The 21,610-nt window shown below is 35.1% G+C and overlaps 1 protein-coding gene and 1 long non-coding RNA gene across 5 annotated transcripts in view; one reads left to right on the top strand and one right to left on the bottom strand.

The window, feature by feature from the left end:
* LIN7A (lin-7 homolog A, crumbs cell polarity complex component) overlaps positions 1-21,610 on the bottom strand; it is a 211,532-nt gene that overhangs the window by 122,602 nt on the left and 67,320 nt on the right. The window contains 2 exon segments of the mRNA XM_032493832.1: positions 2,008-2,043; positions 2,421-2,476. Coding sequence (XP_032349723.1) covers positions 2,008-2,043; positions 2,421-2,456 — 72 coding nt within the window. The 5' untranslated portion in view covers positions 2,457-2,476.
* Positions 1-21,610, top strand: part of LOC116667790 — an 85,208-nt gene that overhangs the window by 3,248 nt on the left and 60,350 nt on the right. The gene's annotated exons all lie outside the window — the stretch shown is intronic.

The raw sequence follows: 21,610 nt of genomic DNA, 5'->3' as shown, positions 1-21,610 counted from the left end.
AACATTTAATAGCATGTTTCTGGACTTACGCTTTGAGCTCCCTAATCGAAAATCTACTCAACCATTCTCCCTCTGTGTTGACTCCCTTTGTGTTGTAGGGTTTTTGTAAGGATTGAGAGAGAAAGCACAAATCACTACATATTCATCAGTTATTATTTCTAGTAGTGGCAAGTTCCATGTCTTTAGCTTATGTCTGTACAGGTGTAGAAAATGAGTAATAATACATTACCTGTTCAATTTTTTAAAATGAAGTATGAATAACAAACTACTGTCTCTCCAAATACATTTGTGAATTTCTACTTGAGACATGCAAAAACGTAAGAAAATGTCCTTAATCTCTTCTTTTGCTTTGGTAGATATGACTACCCTTATGTCTCTCGAATAACAGCCCGAACTCCTGTACCAACCACAATGTTTCATCAAGGTCAATATACTTGATCTATTCATATGTGTGTTGCTTTGCTGATCATGTATCAGTCAGAGAATTGTTAAAAACACCTGTTATTATACTTGTAGCTATTTGGTTACACAACCAATGCAATTTTTCATTAAATGATATATAGTAATTTAGTCTTGGTACCTTTGTTTTTAAAAGAATTCATTAATTCAGTAAATACTTACAGAGCAATTTATATGTGCTAGGCTTGGTGCTAGATTGGTTTCTCTTGTTACCCACTTTATAGATAAGTAAACTGAGACTCAAAAAGTTTAAGCAACTTGCTTAAAAATAGTAGCACCTGTATTCAAGAGCCCCTGTGCTTTCACCTAAGAGACATACCTCATTTTGTGTTACTCAAGATTTAGTGATGTCAGGCCTTTTATTTCAGAGTTCCATATATATATCCTTTATCTTTTTTTATGCTTCAGATATACTTGAAGAGAGAAACGCATGGAAGAAACTTAGGTCAAAGGAGAAAAAAACTATGATACTGGGTCCATTGTATATAAATACAGGTTAATATTAAAATGACTACCTACTTTGAATGTAAAATCTGTTCTTCTTAAAAATTTCATTTGAAATTACGTTAAGGTCTGTTTCACTTAATTGAATCTTTGTGAATTATATGACAAAAATCAAGAGAAGGTTTGCATAAAGCATTAGCGTACCAAGAAAATGTGTTTAGTTAGATTATAAGTGGAGTATATTAAGTACAGTTTCATATGAGGAAAATAGCACCTTCAAACTAGAATTCTTTCAGCCTTGGGTGTTAGAAATTATTTTTGACTGATTCAAGGTATCACGTTATCTTCTTTAATTCTCACAGCTTTGTCAAAATAGCACTAGATTAAAATGAAGTTCCACCCTATACTTTGAAATATAAATGTGGGTTTTCTGAATAATCATAGAGACTCTTACTATGTTAATTTTATTCTTAGATTTTTTTTTTAAACCTAGCGACAAACACATCCATGGTAAAATATCTGAGTATCTTAGACTTGTTTTGGTAATTAATTATTTGTCTGTTCATTCAACAAATACTGTGCTTACTGTATCCCAGACGCTGTTCTAGGCACTAGGATATTGCCGTGAACAAGAAAAAGCCCTCTTCTTACTTGGCTTATAGTCTACCCGAGAGAGAAAGACAATAAACAAACTGACAAACAAGAAAGAGATCATTTAGTGACTAAGTGTTGTGCAAAGAATGAATAATTTGAGGACTGAATTGAGTCTAGAATAATGCCAGGATTACAAAAGACAGAGATAAGGGAAAAGGGCATTCTGAGAAGCAGGAGAGCAAAGCCAGGGATGGGAGAGCAGACATGGTGTGTGTTTGGGCAAAATAGGCAGTTCAATTTGGAGCACAAGAAAAACAAGCCTAAAGAGGGCCATTGAGAGTCAGGTTGTGAAAGATAATGTAATTAACAGAAATGTAATGAACCTTTTATGAATTGCTCTGCACACATCACACAATGAAATGGACAAAGACGATCTAGGCTAAGAAAAAAACATTGTGTCGTAGCATCTACGTTCAAAATTACTAACATCAGAATGAAATGAAGACTTACCAATTCAGAGTTGGATGTTAGAAAATTGAAGATGAACTAAAAACATAAAATGTCAATTTTAATTATTTTTTATTACTTTCAAAATAAATTTCTGAAAAATTTGAGAGAAAGAAATCTGAAATCTGAATAATGAATCCTCACTTGAAGGGTCTTATTTGCATTTTTTTTACATTGCCTGTTATCATGCAAACAGTAAGTATAATAATTAACGTTTGCTATAGTTCTGCCATAGGCAATTGCACATATAATAAGTGCAAAGTCTTTCTGGTACTAGAGTGTTTTATTTATGCTGATTTAACTAATAGACTGTAAAATGATGTTTTTGTTTCACTTTGAAATGAACACTTTTCTATTTTCACAGTTGGAAGTTATGATTGATCTTTATATAATGAAATTTTAAATTCAAAGCTTACGATTTTCTTCTTTTTCTTTATGCACTCCAACCTCATATTTACACCATTGGGGAAGCCTGATAAAAACAAGAGAGGCAAGATAAAATGATTTTTAAAAGTGGTACTGGACTCATCTCTTTCTCACATCTACTCAGGAGATATTTCTGAACTTTTAAAACCCACAAACTTTAATGGTTTTTACATTAAATATTTTTATTACCATTGCATCTTAAAAAGTTTAGTATAATCAATTTTAAGTCTGCAATTATATCTTTTCTAACAAGTATTTATGGTGCACCTGCTGTATGCCAGGCACGATTCTATGTTCAGTGGTAAACATGGAGGGAGCGCCTTTTCTATAGAGCTTAGTTTTTATGAAGGGAGACAGACAAAACACAAATAATAAATCAGGTAATCTCTTAGGTAGTGGTAAGAACCTCCAACAGTGATATACCAAAGCTGTTCACACTGTTATGTGAGACCCAACTATGTGCTTCTTGCCCCAGTATCAATTTTAGTGACATCACGTTGTTATCTTCAGATTGGCTATGGTGGGAGTATTTACACGATGGGTATTGGCAAATACTACATATGAAAGTTTTATTTTTCCTCTGAAAAGCCAGTTGTTGAACATTTACCAGCATATCACAAAGTCCACAAAGAAAATAAAATAGGAAATTGTGATGAAATATGCAGCAGCGAGCAAGCAACATTAGAATGGTCAGAAAATAAGTCACACTGTATTTGATAGAAACTTTGTTTTTTCAAATAAGAAAACTACACTGTATTTGTTGGAGTACTGACTAGGACGCTGGACCTGGGATGGAATTAGAAGTAGGAAACAGTCATATTATTTTTGAGGAGTTTACAAAACATTTTGGGAAGGAGATAGAAGCATCAATGAAAAGGCATAGAATGAATTACAAAATGATGTATCAACAAGAATGATGCTGTAAATCTGTATGTGTTAAAAGCATACAAAATAAAAGGAAAGTCTAGAGTCTGTGAATGCTTTCTGGAGATAGTTTACATTCACTTTTAGAGGAAACTGGAGAGAGATTTTCTTTTCTGCACGTAGATAACAAAATGTCACACCTCTGAGCAGAAAGCTACTCTTTGCAATTTTGAATCAAAAGATTGCTAGCCAAATGGACCAAGATCTTCTAAGAGATTTCATGAGAAACTAAAGAAAAGGAGGGACATGATTATTATAATTGGGTGCCTATGTTGCTAAGAAATCTTTTCATGGTAAAGTGAGAACTCTGTTACCTTGATCCTTGAGAAGCACACTAATGATGGTCAAGGGTTATTTGTTTTAGACTTTAGCTTCATTTAAAATATGATTTTCTCCTGAAAAGCACCTTCATTCCTGACTTTCATTTTTTCCCCTTAATCCAGGCCAACTTATTTATTTCTCTCAAATTCTGGTATTATGGAATTAATTAAGGATGTTAGGGAGACACAGATGAAAAGGCCTTCAAATTCTTCCCAGATTGTGACACAGTACAGTAATTGAGGCACTAACTGAATTTACTGTAGGTGTGCTGAGGGCCATACAGCCAGTAATTAGCAAGTTTGGGAGCAAAATACATCATTCGCATGGACAGCACATTCAGAAGAGAGTTATAAACTCTTGTTTTTATCCTCTGGTGCTCTAATTTAAAGCAAAAATTACTACTAGCTTAATTGGTTTGCATTTCAATATGATCTTTCTGGGCCCAACCTGAAGCATAAAGTATCTTAAAGCATAAAGTATCTTTTCAATAGGAACAAATTATGCTCTTCTAAACTCAGTGCCTCACTCTCAGCACCTCTGCCTCCCCTGATTTTCTGGTCCTGGATGAACCCCTATCTCCTTGCCAACGTAGGTAGATCTCTCTGATGCTTATAATCGTATTGTGCCATTCCCTGAGTCTGCAGCTGTGCAAGGTAGATCTGCTTCCTGAAATACAGTGTCTCCAAGAAATTTCCTCTTTAAAAGATTTCCTAATTTTAATTCTTGCTTTACTTGCATAATAAACCCAATGATGACTTTATTTTGGCCTCAAAGGTTTAACTAGAATAAATTAAAAAGAAAAAAAAAAACCCAAGACAACACAACATTGTAGATCAACTCTACTTCTATAATAAATAAATGAATAAATAAATAAATAGGGGAGAACCCAAGAAAAATGAAAAAGGTTGTAATTCTAAGTATCTTCAGGTTCCTGTCACCTGGAATTTTGCATTGATCAGCAGTGGCAAAACAAGCCAAATCAAAGCAGTCTCAAATAAATGGAGAAAAGTAAACAAATCTGTGCCATTTTTAATCTGGGACAAGCAAGTCAACTATTCTATTAAATGTTTTCTCTACACATTTTCTTTTTAATGGGGAATCTTGTTTCGAAATTTTAAGTGTAAGACAACGCACAGGGAAAAAGATTCTCAGTGGGTATTACAAAAGCTCACTCACCAGAAGTAACCAATGTTAACCAGGGATTTTTTTTAAACATTTTTTTTTTTTAAAATGAGTTATAGTCAGTTTACCATGTTGTGTCAATTTCCAGTGTTGAGTACAATTTTTCAGTTATACATGAACATACATACATTCATTGTAACATTCTTTTTCGCTGTGAACCAGGGATTTTTTTCATTTGGTGTTGTCTCTCAGAAAGTGTATATATACATATACATGTGTATACACACACATACACACGTGTTCACATATTTTTTTAAAAACTCACATAGCATTATACTATACACCCTGATTATTTTATCTAGTGATACAATCACTTCATATCAATATATTTTATACATAATCCTTTTTCAAAACATTCTGTTGAAATCATCTCTTACAGATGAACTCTCAGGTTTGTTTGTTTCTAGGTTTCTGCTGTCTCAAACACTATTAAGAATGAAAATCTTTCTTGTTTATATCATCTTTATGAGCATGAATTCCACTCAGTTATGGCTCTGTGCTGTATAATCCAGTGTTACAGTGGCCATTTGCCATTTTCAATGACATGCTTTCAGATTATAATACCTGTGACCATTTAATTCCTGCTTCATTTATGCATCCTCTCACATGCCAGTTGATACCTCTCATCTATTGAAATGTCATATTTAATTGAATTTCTAAAACCTAAGATGCCAAAATTTTAAAAATTAGTTGCCACAGATTGATGACTATTTTTTTTTCTATTTAACATATGTGATATGATGATGCACTGTCCAGCAATCTGGTAAATCGCTGATGATGACCACAACTTTCAACTAAGAAGCTAACAGTGTATTTGTCTAAAGCAAGTTAAAAGTTAAGAGCCTTAAAAAATCCACTTTCGGATATTTGTTTCATTGAAGATTTTATTTCTACCAAACAAAGAGACAGGAACACAATGAAAACACAAGATGTTTATTTTTCAAAAAAAGTGATGCATCGATTTACTAATTGGAGAGAACTCTAAGTAAAATTTAAAATGAGAAATACTATTCTTTCATTAAGTGTTGTCACTAGTTAGTAGTCAAAAGAGTATTTAAATCTTAGTGCATGTAGCGCTCTCTACTGGTCATATCTTTACTGCAACTACACTCAGTCTCAAATCTGTATTCACATCAAGTCATAAAAATCATCTCTATCCCAAAAGACTACTAGTATTTGTATTTTAATTTCTGCTTGGTTTCTACTTTTAACTGTGTGTGTGCATGCACACAAATGTTCATTTTGGAATTTCTATACTGAAGTCAGTTTTGAACTCTGCAAATGAATTGTTAGCATATATTATAACAATTAAGCGATAAAGAGATCAAAAAGATGGATATAGAGTTTTAATGCAAGGCATAATGTTTCTGTGTACCTTTAATAGGCAGTGGCTACACCCAAGGTGCTTGCTTCCTCTGACCCCTGGAGAAGACAGGTAAAAGCCTCCCAGGGGAATACTGGATGGCTGTGCATATTCAGCAGTTCACAGGAGTCCGTGACCACCATCACGAGCTCCTTTCCTCTCTCTCTCTATGACTTCTTCCTGTAACACTCCTCAAGTATTAAAAAAAAATCATCTTACTGGTGCTTTTTTTGAAAGCCTAGGAGGAAATTTTATTACTAGTAGTGAGGAAAGCCATTTGCTTCAGAAGTGTGTGTGTGTGTGTGTGTGTGTGTGTGTGTGTGAGACAGTGAGAGAGAGAGAGAGAGAGAGAAAGTACATTCATTCATTCATTCTATCGTTTCATTTCAAGTGGCTACTGTGCACCAAGCACTGTGTTAAGCACTGAAGATAAAGCAGTATTCAAGACCACCAGCCCCCTACTGGAATTGCTGGTGTTGGTAGAAATATTTCTCAATTAAAATAATTATAAATGCTGTTAAGGAACATACATGGTACAATGGGCATCTGTAACCTAAACCAGTCTGGGGGATTCAGAAATGACTTCTCAAAAAAGGAACATTTATGATGTGTTTAAGAAGAGACTTGAGCATGTTTAAATACTAGCCGAGATGGAGGGTTGAAGAAACAGGAGAAGCAATGATAGATGGCATATGGTTACCAAAAAAGTGAGAGGGAACCGAGAGGCATCCGGGGAAAAGCTGGCGGGATAGGACAGTGGTGAGAGGAAGATACTTCCTTCTGTGGAGCCAGAAGATGAGAGCATGGACACCATTGTAGGTCAGTTTGTAGAATGCAAGAGGAGACTGAGGGAGTTACCACTGGAAGGCTTATTATTTCAGTGATGGAGGCAGCAAGGCTGTCTGCTAAGACTCCGAGTGGGTCTGAGAAGAGCAGAGAGTATTAGCAATAGCTATTTCACAGAGTTGATAAAAGTGGGCCGAGACCCAGGGTTAGTCAGTCCTGGAGGGGTTTTCTACTGAGTTGATTGATTCTGTCTCAGTCACGTAAGTTCTTCTGCTTTCAAGTCCTTTAAGTGTCTAACTGTGGACTCTGTGAATGACTTTGTGAAGTATTCTCTTTAATATTGTTTACAATAAATCATAACACTCTATAGTCTAGCTATTGTTTCTTCTTAAAGCACAGAATTGATTTAGGAAAGTTACCATTTCCATCATAACTGCCTGACTGAGTGAACACAGATGATACACTCATAACTCCTGGAAACTTCCTGGTCAGGATTTTTCAGTATGGTCATCATTTGTCAAAAGCAATACACATTAATCCTGTATTTATTATTGACATTTTTGTAAATAATATTAGGCCTCCTAAAATATTTTTTGAAGCTGATTTCTATTTTTTATGACTATTTGATATCACTCAGTAAAATACCCACACATGCTGTTACTGTATTTGGTTCAAATAGAGAGAAAACAACTTAATTCTAACAAAAAGACAGCACTGATATTGACATAAGTATTATTGAACACGTTGCACTCACCCAAATGTGTTCCTCCAGAGTAAAAATAAAATATAATGATATTTTTGAGCCATAAAGGATGTTAAAGAACAGCAAATCTAACCAGCAGTAGAAAATGAGATCCAGAGAGATTATATCAACTGCCCAACTTTTCCTAGCTAGTGAGGAATGGGGCTCAGACTCAAACTCAAGTGACAATCAGTTTAGTGCTTTTTATATTACACTATGTTATAACACTAGATTGTTAACTTCATGAGCAGAGAGACAATGTTTGGTTTGCAACTATATACCCTATATCCATTGCTTGGCATAAAACCAATGCTCAATAAACATTAGCGAATGAAAGAATGAGTAAAAGAATCATTTTTTTTCCTACAAGATAAACTTCATTTAAATACATTTTAAAGTGAAAAATTAGTTCAACTATATTTACTGATTGCTTAATTTGGTACAAGATATTTGTTCTACTATGTTCTATGGAGATTTACAAGAAAAGGGTAATTAAAATGTGGCCCTTCCTCTACAGGAACATATAGCAGTCATAATTATCTCCAGAAAAAGGTAGGGCTTGGTAAATGACACAACGTTAAAATATATGAACAAAGGATTACATGGAACATGAAAGGCATTGTGCTAGGCAGAGATGGCTTTTATGCTAGGTCCTTAAAAACATGAGGGTTTTTTTAGATGGAGGTAGAATTGAACAGACATTTCAGCTGAACTGCGGAATGTATGAAGTCAAGAAGCAACGGCATGTTTGTTCTTATTGAAACAGTTCACTTGACTGGAACATGGAAGACATGAAGGAAATAGCAAAATATTAAGATCAGAAAGAAGCTGATAGGGAAGGGGAATGTAAGGGGCTTTGGGAGTTAAAGAATTTATTCAGAAGTTTAAGGAGTTTAGAATTTATTCAGAAGACTATTAAAAGGGTTTAGAATTTACTCAGAAGGCCATTAAAGCTTTCTGAGCAAGAAGGTGAAATGAGGTTCTTCCTGAAACTAGTGTATTAAAATTTATTACAGAAAAATGATTACAAGTTCTAAATAGATTTAATAACAGGAAGTCAAAATTATCCCTATCAGCTGATGATGTTCTAGTCACGTGTGAAGAGAATAGATTCACTCTGAGGTCACACTGATAGGTCTTCACACCAAACTATGGCTTGGTTGTTTGGCTGGATAATAGTCAATGCCAATTTCTTCATCATCCATAATGGAAGATATGAAAAAAAATTACTTTTTTGAGGATTTTGATTCTGGCTACAGAAGTATTGCTAGTAGACAAAGGAAATTATGTGGTGGCCTAAGTCTGAAATTCTGAGGACTCAGTTTTCTTAACACCTCACAGCTTTCCTAAAATGTCACTGTGTATATATCCTCAAATAACTCTCTGCTCTTTTGTGAACTCCTACTAACTGCAGTAGCTTATCTTATCTCTAGGTAGTATAAAAAGAACAATGAAATAATGCAGGGGAAAGATGAGAGGTTTTGTTACGGACAGGATGTAACAAAAATACTGCTATTATATCAAGAATAAGGTTTTCATTAGGGGAGGTTTTAAGGAATGAGTGAGGAAACCTCTTCATTCCAAGATAAGTTTTGAAATAATGATAATATGTTCATTTAGTCAAAATGTTTTGAAGAAAATGAACTAGATGAGGACAGAGAGGGGCTACAGAGATTTAAATGGAGGTGCCTACACTGTGTCATTTATGCCAGTTCTAATTACTATTAACACCAGTTTTAAAATTAGTAGGCAAAGCCTGGAGAAAAAACTGGAACATGTTACTGAGCCTGTGGAAATTATATTATCAGATGAGAGGAATCTTCTCTACTTACTTCAAGCCCTTTTTTGGACAACTTTCCCGCCCTAAATTTTTAGCGCCATGTAAATCTTAGTCCATAGTGATTGGCATTTTTATTCAGGCTAGTGGTCATGTAAGACAAATTTTCATATGTGTGTAAGACATATTTAAAGCATAGACATGAGATTTTTATCTTTCATTTTCATATGGGATGTATATAAATGTTACAGCTCTTGGCATAAAGTATCTGCATTTGATGTCAGTGGACCTTTCACATCAGGAGAGAAGATAAAATATTTAGGGACTAGAAGAGATGGTAAATGAGCAAGTTAACACTTTTGTGTTATGTGCAGCTCATAATTGTAGCTCTGTGAAGAGCTCCCACTGAGCCAATGGGAGGTGTGGGTGGAGGTTAGAGCCAGGTTAATTGTTGTATTCAGCATCATTCAGGAGAAAAAGTGGAGATAAAATTGCAGCATTTATATTTCTGCCCTTCAATTTTCCTTCATCTCTATACTTGTATTTTCTTTGCTTGTTATTATTTATATCCTACGTCTGAATTTTTTCCTCCCTTGACTCCTTGGGTTATTGAAGAGATACAGTCCATAAAGCTGACTTTTCAGGCATTCTAAAAACAAAGAAAATGCCATTCATCTTTGCATTTTTAATACAGAGTTGGAAATATAGTTCCTTGGAAAATATTGCCAGGTAATCTGATGGAAAAATAGATTTTGTGAGGAAAGAGGTATTTTACTAGATGTCTCCCCGGCATGCTAGGGACTGTGTACACCATCAGTGCTAAGCCTGCAGGTAATTTTAATTATCATCTGACAGGTCGTTTTTCTTTTTTAGTAGTTTTCTAGTCCTTTGGGATCCACCAACTCAATGACTGATTAGTTTCTTCTAGGTCAGGAAAGAACCTCTGACTTCAAATATGCAGCTTCAATAATTTGGCTTTCATATTCTCTGAGTCCTCATCTTCACACTATGATTTAGATCTGGGTTATAGTATAATCACATATCAAGAATACCACTGCCTAACAACCACCAACCCCGGGGAGAAATTCTCCTCAAATTTGAGACTTTAAATTCCTATCCACATTTTTTTCACTACTTCGTTAATTTAAAAGTTAACATTCATGCAAGTTAAAGAATGCCTGTATTTTGCTTCTCATCTTCTTAAGTATCCTTTTATTCATCTTCTTACTCTTCAAATCTTCCACTTCTGTTTGTTTTTATGTTCATCTCTTTTACCAATATTAATACTGCCTTTCCAAATTTTTTGAGACATTCCATTGATAAATTTGGAAGCATTTACACAAATCCTGAGGGAACTGAAGGTAGCAAAAAGACATATAAAACAACTCTTTGTAGACTGTAAGTTGTCAAGCTTATTAAATGCAAAAATCCTTTTTAAAGAGGAAATAAAGAAAACTTACTTTTCTTTTGTGTCTTTGCCTTTCAAAGAGAGCTCTGGAAAACAACTTTCTATCAGGCCACACATATTATTGCATAGTTTAGTGAAACAAACAGTCCAACTAAATTTGCAAGCTTTGGTCATCATTTATATGTATAAAATGATCATTACCTTGCTTACCTCACAATCTAAGTTTTTTTTGACAGAAAAAGACTATTTTGATTTTAAAAATCACTTAAATTATCTTTTATATTTTACAAACCTGAGTGCATTCTATGGTAGAAAGACATCTTTGTTTCAGAGGCTTATTGGTGATTTTTATATTTCTTTTAACTGTATAGAGAAAATGGGTCATATATTCATTTTCCTGGATATACAAAATACAAGTTAATTATAAAATTTAAACAAATATGTTAAGGTGTTTTTCTAACACTTGGCAATACCTCCATCAGGTGAGCTCTTCTCAGATAGGCATTACCTTATTGCATAGAGGGACTATAGCTGTGCTTCTTCCAGAATGTGGTGTAGGTTGAATTAGTTCATCTTATTGGCTTGGAATCTCTGCTTCCCACAGGATTCATTTAATAATATTCTGGATTTAGAAGTTTTCACTTGGATACAATAGCATTTGGGCATCAAATTTGTCTAATTCTATTTGTATCAGTGGAACATTTTGGAAGTTAAAATCCAGGAATTTTTATTAAGAGAACTTTAAATGTAGAAATGTAAAAATAGAATATAGACAACTGTAATTAGTCCCCCAGCTGGATAACAGATGGACATTTTTAGACCTAAACACATTACTTCTATTATCCAGCAGTAAAAGAAAGTATGATGATGATAAACAAATGCATTTACCAAGTTCAAATGAGTCTTATCATCCTTATCTTGTACCAGAATTTTACCTGTTAGAGTTCTAAAATATAAATATGAAGACATAATTCCACAAAATCAAAATTTTTCTATGGTTTCAGGCAAAAGATCGAGTTCCTTTTATTAGCACTGGGCATGCTTCTAAGAGGTAAGCCAATACTGAGAAAAGTGGAACCTCCTTATTCTTTTAAAGGGCAAAAGCTGAACATGGACAAGACCATGTTTTAGTTTCATTTTATTTTGTTTTGTTTTGTTCACACACCTAACACACAGTAGTGAATGAATAATGAATAGATGGAAAGAAAGGCAGGAAAGAGAAAAGGGACCAATGAATGAATGAATGAATGAATGAAGAGTGATTAAAACTTGTCTGAAGAGGTAACACTGCTAATAAAAATACATTTCTATGTATTTATTTTATATCTTGAATGTCATATACTAACTGCAATACAGTAAGCAGACTAGTGTTACCTAAGAACTTCTGAACCCTAATGAATAGATAACTTATCTGTAACTAGCAATCCCAGCACCCTGTTAGGGAGGGCTGGCTTGTACTTGCATTGCATTTGCTTCACAGGCTGCCTGTGATTTTGCAGATTACACTGAGATTGGTTCTTCCCAGGGTTAAGTCCTAAAGTCAGCTAGTAAGGCAACAATCACCCTTGAAAAACCCCTTCTATCATCTTTAAAACTTGGTTTGGGGTCTATACCCTTCTATAGCAATTCTTCAGCACATTAAATTTGAGGAGTACTGTGCCAAACTTGAGACAAAACAAAGTGGAAATCCTCCAGAGTGAGTGACTCAGTGCTTGGTGAGAGAATGGCTTGGAGATCGAGTCCCTGCTGTGAAATCAGCCTGCTGAGTTTGAATCCTAGATCCAACGATTAGAACCTGTGTGACCTTGGCTAAATGGCAATAGCTCTTGCTCTGTTTCCACATCTGTAAAATTGGATTATAATTGTACCTATGGAATAGGTTGTGAAGATTGAATGAGATAATCCGTGTAAGCCGTTTGAAACAGTGCCTGGCATGCACTAAGATTATTTGCTCTACTTCCTGACTTTATGACAATCATAAAATTCCTAATAGAGAACAAATGATGGATGAGAATTATAAAATGTTTCTGTTTGCCAGGAGGATTTACTCTATTCTGTTTTAATAAATCAGCCTCTGTAAACTTAATGAATATAAATAAATTGTTTCCTGGGAGACAGTAACAAGATGAAGTGTCACTGGCACACAGTAGGTAATGCTTACTGGATTTTAATCTAAATCTTGCATGTGAGCAGATGGATATGGCATCCTATTCTTGGAAAAGATACGGAAATGACCTTGACTGCTTACATCTTTCTTTCCAGACTGTCAGTACCTTCTGAGGCCTCACTGAATAGGAATCAGTCTCATGCTTTTGGGCATTAAATGCAAATTAAATGAGGGTTAGGTTCCATCTCCCACTCAAAAGTTGTGTTCCTATAATGTAACTCTACTGTATTAAGACCTACTAGTTCACTCCTGCATAATTTTTTTTTTTTTTTTTGGATTCTTGGCCAAAAAGCCTCCCTTATCATTATACCTGGTCAAGTTTCAATCACATATGTAACCCCAGGTAGAATTCCAAAGAAATGCTTTCTCTAGGTGCTCTGCCTTTAAAGCCTCTGATTCCATTATCTACTCTGCACTTCCCTGCCTAACACACACACACACACACACACACACACACACACACACCCCTTCTGTAGTTGCAGTTCCTTAAACTCCTACCCCTTTGTCACCATCACCTCCATTGAGCTTTTGTCTGGTAGAGTCATCACATATGGGGGTGTCCCTGCCTCTCTGTGTATAAGGGCAACTTGTGTCCTTTGCTACTGAAACATGGTGGCAAGTGTGTTCCTTGCATACCATAGTCTGAGTATCTCATTCATTCAACCAGTATTAATTCAGTATTGAAGCATACCAGCTGTTGTATGATGCACTTAAGATACTGGCAGGTGAAGAAGATACACTGATCTTTTGGCACCTCTGAGCTGGGAGGGAAGAATGAAGATTCTATGAATGAAAATTTGCTGTAATATATGCCACCAATGCAAAGCTGAAGCTGACGATCTTTTGTAGGATAGCAAGGTCAGAATCCATCCTACATAAGTATGAATTACCTGTGAGCATTCAGACAGATGCCCTATTTGTATATAAGTGACAAGTATAGTCATTAGAAAAATAATCATTTTTCCCTGCTCTACTTTTCATCTGTGAAGAAGAGAAGGTCCAAAAGAGTTTGACATTTTTCTCATTCTAACAGGTATGATTTCATTTGAGATGAATATTTCTTTCTTATTTTAAATTGGAAAGTGACGAAAACACTGTTTCCTAGACACTGTACTTCATATTTAAGTAGAGATTATTATTTTTCCATCACTTTTCCTCATGCATACTGAAGCCAAGTTCTTGAAATACAAAACTGTTGGCAAAATCTGATGTCAATGATTTATAAACATCTGGAATTTTTATAATGTCACAACAGTGTTGCTTTTTTTTCCAATGCTTTTTATTGCTATGATATAAATTAAGATTCTATAATAGCAGATATAATGATAGTTACAGTGATTGAGGGCCCATTTACATGGCAGGTACACCCAGAGTGCTAACTAACACTTTTTTAAAATTAATTCTTTCCTGAATCTCTAGGAAGAAGATATTATTATTCTTTATTTACAGATAAGAAAATCAATACACAGAGAAATTAAGGAATATATCCACTGTCCCTCATGAACCTAATTTCAAAGCTCATCTTTTTTTCACTCTGCCCTACTCTGACTTCTCAAAAAACTACATTTAAAGACCCACCATGGACCATATCAGCCTTTCATCCACTGTTCAAAAATGAATTCACCTATCACCATCCCAGTCTGTTTCTTGTTGATAGTTTTTATGCTAGTATTCAAGGCTGGCAATTATTTAAATGCCAGCGGGTTACCTGGCCAAGAGGATTTAAATTCACATGAACACATCTTAAAATAAAACTCTAATGTGGACAAAGCAGATAGAGACACTATAAGTTGTATAAGACAATGAGAATTAATGAGGAGATTGTTTTATTTGATGCTGCAGTATTATTTCGTGTATTCCTTGCAAAAAAAACCCTAAAACACTCAAAATGTAGTTTTCAGCTTTTCTTACAAATGTACATAATTGGTCCTAAGAATTGTCTGGTGGCTTGAATGTACCACATATATAAAGAGAAAGGTTTTTTGTTTTCTTACATTTAGATCTCTTTTCTTTACCCAAATAAACTGTGCCCATCTCTAGATCTCTTGAAAAACCTTCAGGCATTCTCAAAGCACAGAACCAATGCCTTAAAAACTATATGCATTTTGCATTTGGCTATTTCAACTACTGAGAGTAGCTCTGCTTAGTTTTTGCTCTGTCTTTATGCTTTGTTCTGTTACCCCAAAGCCTTTGAAAAGTCTAGAAGTTTGGGAAACAGCAAAGGACCAGATGCTTTAATCTTCTTAGCTGGCTACTTCTATCTTAATAACATTGCTTGCCTCGTTTCAAAGTAACTTTTGACATATTTATGTTCCCTAATATGATAGCTTTAAGCCAGTGTAAAGCAGGGGCATACAGATAATGTCTCCAAGATGTTCTCTGCAACCATTTCCTCATAGAATCCTCGACCCCAGATCTCTCCTACTTTACTTTTTGCATTCTTTTTAAAATTTGTAATCTGTAACTTCAGTATTGATATGAATGCACTGAATGGGTTTTCCCAAAATTCAAATGTTGAAATTCTAAACCCGAGTGTGATGGCTTTTGGATGTGGGACATTTGCGAAGTGATTAGGTCATGAGAATGGAGTCCTCATGAATGAGATCAGTGCCCTTATAAAGGAGATCCTAGATAGCTCCCTTGCCTCTTCCACTTTGTGAGGACACAGGGAGAAGATGGCCATCTGAGAACCAGGAAATGGGCCCTCACCACACACAGAATCTGCCAGCACCTTGATCTTGGATTCCCAGACTCCAAGACTGTGGGAAATATATTTCTGTTTTTATAGGTCACCTACTCTGTGGTATTCTGTGATAGCAGCATTCATGAACTAAGGCAATTATGAAACTTTATCACCATATCAAAAAAAGTTAACAGAAAACCTTCTAACTTGTATCCAAAGTGATTATCTTTCTTCCTATAAACATCAAACATTGAAAATTATCATTTCATCCTTTTTTTTTTGGTAAGATTCTTGTTGAGCTACAATTCACATGCCATAAAATTTACCCATTTGACGTATACAATTAAGTATATTCACAAAGCTGTACAGCCATCTCTGCTATGTAATTTTAGAATATTTTCATCACCCTAAAAGGAAACACCATACCTGGTAGCATTCACCCCTCGTTCCCACTTCCCCCAAACCCTAGCAACCACTACTCTTCTACCTTTCTAGATATCCCATTCTGGACATTTAATCTAAATGGAATCATATACTACATGCCTTTTGTGTCTGATTTTGTTCACTTAGCATGATGTCTCATGGTTCATCCATGTTGTAGCATATATCAGTACTTAATTCCTTTTTATTGACAAACACTATTCCCGTGTGTGTGTGTGTGTGTGTGTGTGTGTGTGTGTGTGTATGCCTTATTGTTTGTTCATTCCTCACTTAATGGATATTTGGGGTTTTCCCCCCACTGTTTTACTATTATAAATAACATTTCTATGAACATTCAGGTATGCATTTTTGTGTGGAAATAGGTTTTCACTTCTCTTGGGCATATACCTGGGAGGAGAATTTCTGGGATCCTATGGTAAATCTATGGTTTACAAGTTTAGGAACTCTCAAACAGTTTTCCAAAGTGGCTGCAACACTTTACAACCCCACCAGCAAAGTTGTATGTTGAGTGACTTTCTTGGACTAATTTAGTCTGTGTTCTTCATTGTGGGCAGCCAATGAATTCTATTCTCAGTTAACTTAGTGATCAGCTAATGATTAGATTTTCTTAACGGCCCTGAACTGGTAAGTCTCCCAGTCTTGCTGAAGGGCTCTGTTTGTATGTTAGGGTATGCACTCAATGCTCCAGCACACAGTTGAAACCCTGCCTTAGTCTTTGCTTCCTACTGAGGCAGAGCATCAACATCAGCTAAAGGTGAGAGATATAAATTTTTGGGTATAAAATATGCACAGCCCTGCATACGAGCATCACCTTCTAGATTTTCAGGAATAACATCCCCCAATGAACATCTCACTCCCCCATTTCTCCTTTTGAGATTTTCAGTCAACTTCTTGTTAGCGACAAGTGGTATCACTGCCTCAGGCAGCTGCAATGTTAAGTAATTACCACTAACTATTTTCTACAATTACCCTGGAGATGAGACTCACACATAGGGAGCTCTGAGTTAGGTCAAAGAACAGCAGGTTCTAAGAATGAAGCTTTACCTAGGAGCTGCTAGCAAAGTCAAATAAAGATATTTCTCTGGAGATGAGACCTTAAGTAACTCCAAAGCCACTCTGTCCCTCCGGTATCTGCTAGGCTGCTGGCTGTTACAACTGTCTAGCTGTGAGCCCATGGGTTTCCAATGATGCTATGGAGGTGGGAAGAGGATGATGGGAATGAGGCAAGTTAAAATGCCACAGTGCTCACTGTTCTTATTGAGATTCAGCCATTTTTACTACATAAAGTCTTCTCTAATTGTTGTAAGCCGTTAATTAATTTCCAGAGTTTTTACAAGTTGATTTTGACAGTTATTGCTAGTGTTCTCATTGTTTTTATGATAGGGGAGCAGATTTTTGGAGATCCTTACTCTGTCGTTCTAAAAGCACTGTTCAGGTCAACCCTCAAGAAAGTGCCTCAGTGGCATCTTAAAGTCAACATCCCAAAATGGACTCATCAATTCCACATCATATTTCCCCACATTTTAATAATCTTCTTTTAAACTCTGTCTTAACGATAGCTCCAATACCCATTAGCCAGAAATCTCTTTAATCTAGAAATCTCTTTTATCTCTCACCCCTGTATTCAACCCATAACCAAGTCCAGTTCATATTATTTCCTAAATGGCTCTCAGACCTATCTACTGTTTGGCATTTCCAAGAAAAACATCATGACTCAGCTTCTCAAAAACTGACTCCTGACTGCTGTAATAACTCTTGGACTAATCTGTCTGCATCCAGGCCAGCCTCATCCTACCATTTATCCACATAATAGATTACATGACATTTTTAAAATGCAAAAATAGTTATGTCACTTTAGGTTAAAACTCTTAAATGCTCTCCTACTCTCTTAAAATAAAAGCATTTTTACTATGGTCTTCAAAGTTCATTCATGGTCCAAATTATCTTTCACCATAAGTTAGTAGCATACATTCTAACTCTTTATATCTGAACCCAACTGTGAATCTCAGAGAAGATTTTTCCAAGTCTGACTAAATCACATAGCACCAAGCACTTGTCCTTTCTAGCAGTTATTACAAGAGCAATTTCACATTTGTTTATATGATTATCTAGTTAATCTCTCTCTTTTTCATTAGACTATAAGCTCTATGAGGACAGAGACTCTTTCTGATTTTGTTTACAGTTGTATCCCTGAAATTTTAGCACAAAGCCTGACACAAATTTTGCGATCAATAAACATTTGTTAAATAAATGAATCTTGATAAATGGCTTGTGCTAAGGCTATAATGGAATAAGCAAAATTAATTCCTTACCCTTTAGCCAAGAAGTTAAACAATGTAACTGTCAAGCAATCAAAGGAATCAGTCTGTCTGTTTCACCTTTACTCATCATTAAAAAAAATAATAGTTGCTTCTGAAAAAAATGATTCAAATTATAGACATCAGGCCAAAGCAAACATGTGTAGAATTTATATATGCAACTTGGAGTAAACCAATAAAATCAAATTTTGAAAATTATTTTGACAATTAAGTTCCTAACAGTACAATGTACAGATTTTCTGTATTTAAGTATTAGCACATAGTAACTCACAGCGAAAAAAGTGTGACAATGAATATATATATGTTCATGTATAACTGAAAAATTGTGCATTACACTGGAATTTGACACAACATTGTAAAATGACTATAACTCAATAAAAAATGTTTAAAAAAGTATTAGCACAGAGTACCAATAAGTTAATAAATAATTTTCTGTGTAACAGGTATTCTCAGATCTAGCATGATGAAATGGATAAGTTAATTGCTTTATTATCTTGAGCTGCCTTGAGGACTGTTTTAAAAAATAATTTGCTAGGCAAAGACAGTGGTTCTAAACATTTTTTTCTGTTGTATTAGGAGAAACAATTCAAATCATTGATTTGTGGTTAACTACGTTCCTAATGCGTCTTTCAAAGGGAATATTATAGGTCTTCTAAATGACTGCATTGCTTCCTTATCTTCAAATAGATTGAAAAAGGTATTTCCTTAAGATTAAGTCAGGGTGTATCACTTTGCTTCTTGCATCAGAGGCCCAAGGTATTTATGATACTGTATTCCAACATGACATGACACATCCCTTGTGAAATATCAGTTTCTCTTTCAGTAAGATCCCCAGTATGGCTTAATTTGGCTTAGAACCATCATTTTACAACTAAGCATGTTGTCATGGATTTAAAATGCTTCAGATGACAGCTTTAGATTTCCTTGCTTAACTGTTTAAAGCATTCAAACTTTAGCTATCTCCGCAATGAACTGGGTGTCAATTTTAGATGTATTCTTGGCATAGATTGCCCTTGCATTTCAAGCTGCACATTATAAGCCGCACATTTTCCACCTGGGAGATAGTTACTTCTTTGGGAAAAATGTTTACAGTGTGGAGTATTTTTTTCCCTTTAAATGCAGGAAAACTAGTTTTCTTTCTCATTATGTTGATTTTTTCCCCTCCAAATATACAAGTGAGCTGCCATTCTATTGTATTGCTCACCCTGATTTCCCAGACGTTGTGCTAACTCTCTTACTGCTTTTGGGTAGTTTCCAAAATGCAATACTTGAATTAAATATGTCCCCAGTAGATTTTACCCTTTAACTGTGTCCTTCATTCTCTTTTGTACTGCTATTGTATAGAGCCTCTGAATGACTTTATTATATTTCAGAGTATGGCTGTTATCTCCTGCTAATTTTATCTTTTCTCCCTGAAATAAAATTTCTTACTTCTTTAGCATTTTTAGGATCAAAGCCCATTGTTACATATGCAAAAGGTGCAGACATTTTCAAGCAAAATATTTTAGCATGGTATATTACTGTAAGATAATAAACATTTGGAATCTTTCTTCATTTTATGCTGCTCTGTTGGATCTATGTGATGAAATAAATTCCACATCTAACTGTGTAAGATATGGTCATCCAAATATGAAAACTTTTCAAGTGTTTTCTGCCAAATACTTAATAAACACTTTGTATTAGAATAGTTTTAGATTTACAGAAAAATTACAAAATAGAACAGGGTTCCTATATACACCAAACCTAGTTTCCTCTATTGTTCATATCTTATATTAGTATTATACATTTGTTATAATTAATGTAGCAATAAAATTGAAACATTATTATCATCGAAAGTCTACAGTTTATTCAGATTTCGTTAGCTTTTACCTAATGTCCTTTTTCTTTTCCAGAATTCCACCCAGGAAACCGCAATACACTTAGTAGTTATGCTTTCTTCTTAGCTTATTTTTGGCTGTGACAGTTTCTCAGATTTCCCTTGTTTTTGATGACCTTGACAGTTTTGAGGCATCCTGGTCAGATATTTTGTAAAATGTCCTTCAATTGGGGTTTATCTGATTTTTCTCGATTAGACCCGGGTTATATATTTTGTGGAGAAAGACCACAGAGGCAAAGTATCATTCTCATGACACCACATCAAAGGTACGTACCATCCACCTGACTTATCACCGTTGATGCTGACCCTGATCATCTGGTTGAGAGAGTGCTTGTCAGGCTTCTCCATGAGAAAGTTACTCTTATTTCCCCTTTACTGTACTGTACTCTTTGAAGGAAATAGCTATGTGCAGCCCCATTTAAGGAGTGGACAGTTATGTTTCACCTTTGGGAAGAGTATCTACAAAAAGTATTTGGAAGACTTCTGCACTGGAGAGTTTTCTATTCTGCCCCCATTATTTGTTTAGTCAGTCAGTTATTTATATCCATATGAGTGCAGGGAGATTTGTTTTAGACTTTGGGTTAAAATCCAATACAATTTTTAATTTGTTTATTTATTTATTTACTCAAATTGTTCCAGCTTTGGACACTGGGAGCACCTTCATTTGTCTCCTACATCCTGTTGATATACCTCTATTTCTGTTTGTTTAGTTTATTTTTTGCGTTTCTTTGCTTTCTGGCACTACAAGATGCTCCAGGCTCCTCCTGTATATTTCCTGCCTCAGCCCTGGGATCAGACAATGCTCCAAGGAGCCCTGCTTCTTTTTATTAGAAACCAAGGTCTGGGCACTAGATGCTCTGTCATATTTTTTTAGCTTAAGAAATGGGACTAAAATTCCTTGAGCTTCTACTGTTATCTAAGCCAGAGATCAGCACAATATTTTCTGTGAAGGTCCAAGTATTAAATACTTTAGGCTTTGTATTTGTATTATCTCTGACAACTACTAAACTGCCTTTGATGTAAAAAAGTGGCCATAGGCAATATGTGAGCAAGTGGGTGTGGCTATTTTCCAATAAAATTTTATTTACAAAAATAGGTGGCAGGCTGAATTTGGGCAGCAGGTCATAATAACTGGCTGACTTTTGATACAAGCTGTAGGTATGTCTTGTGTGGTGTGTGTGTATGACGAGAG

The sequence above is a fragment of the Camelus ferus genome, chromosome 12 (genome assembly GCF_009834535.1).
Source record: "Camelus ferus isolate YT-003-E chromosome 12, BCGSAC_Cfer_1.0, whole genome shotgun sequence".
In the NCBI taxonomy this organism is placed as follows: Eukaryota; Metazoa; Chordata; class Mammalia; order Artiodactyla; family Camelidae; genus Camelus; species Camelus ferus.
Note: the sequence above shows the minus strand (reverse complement) of the source record. Positions and strands in the feature narration are given on the sequence as shown.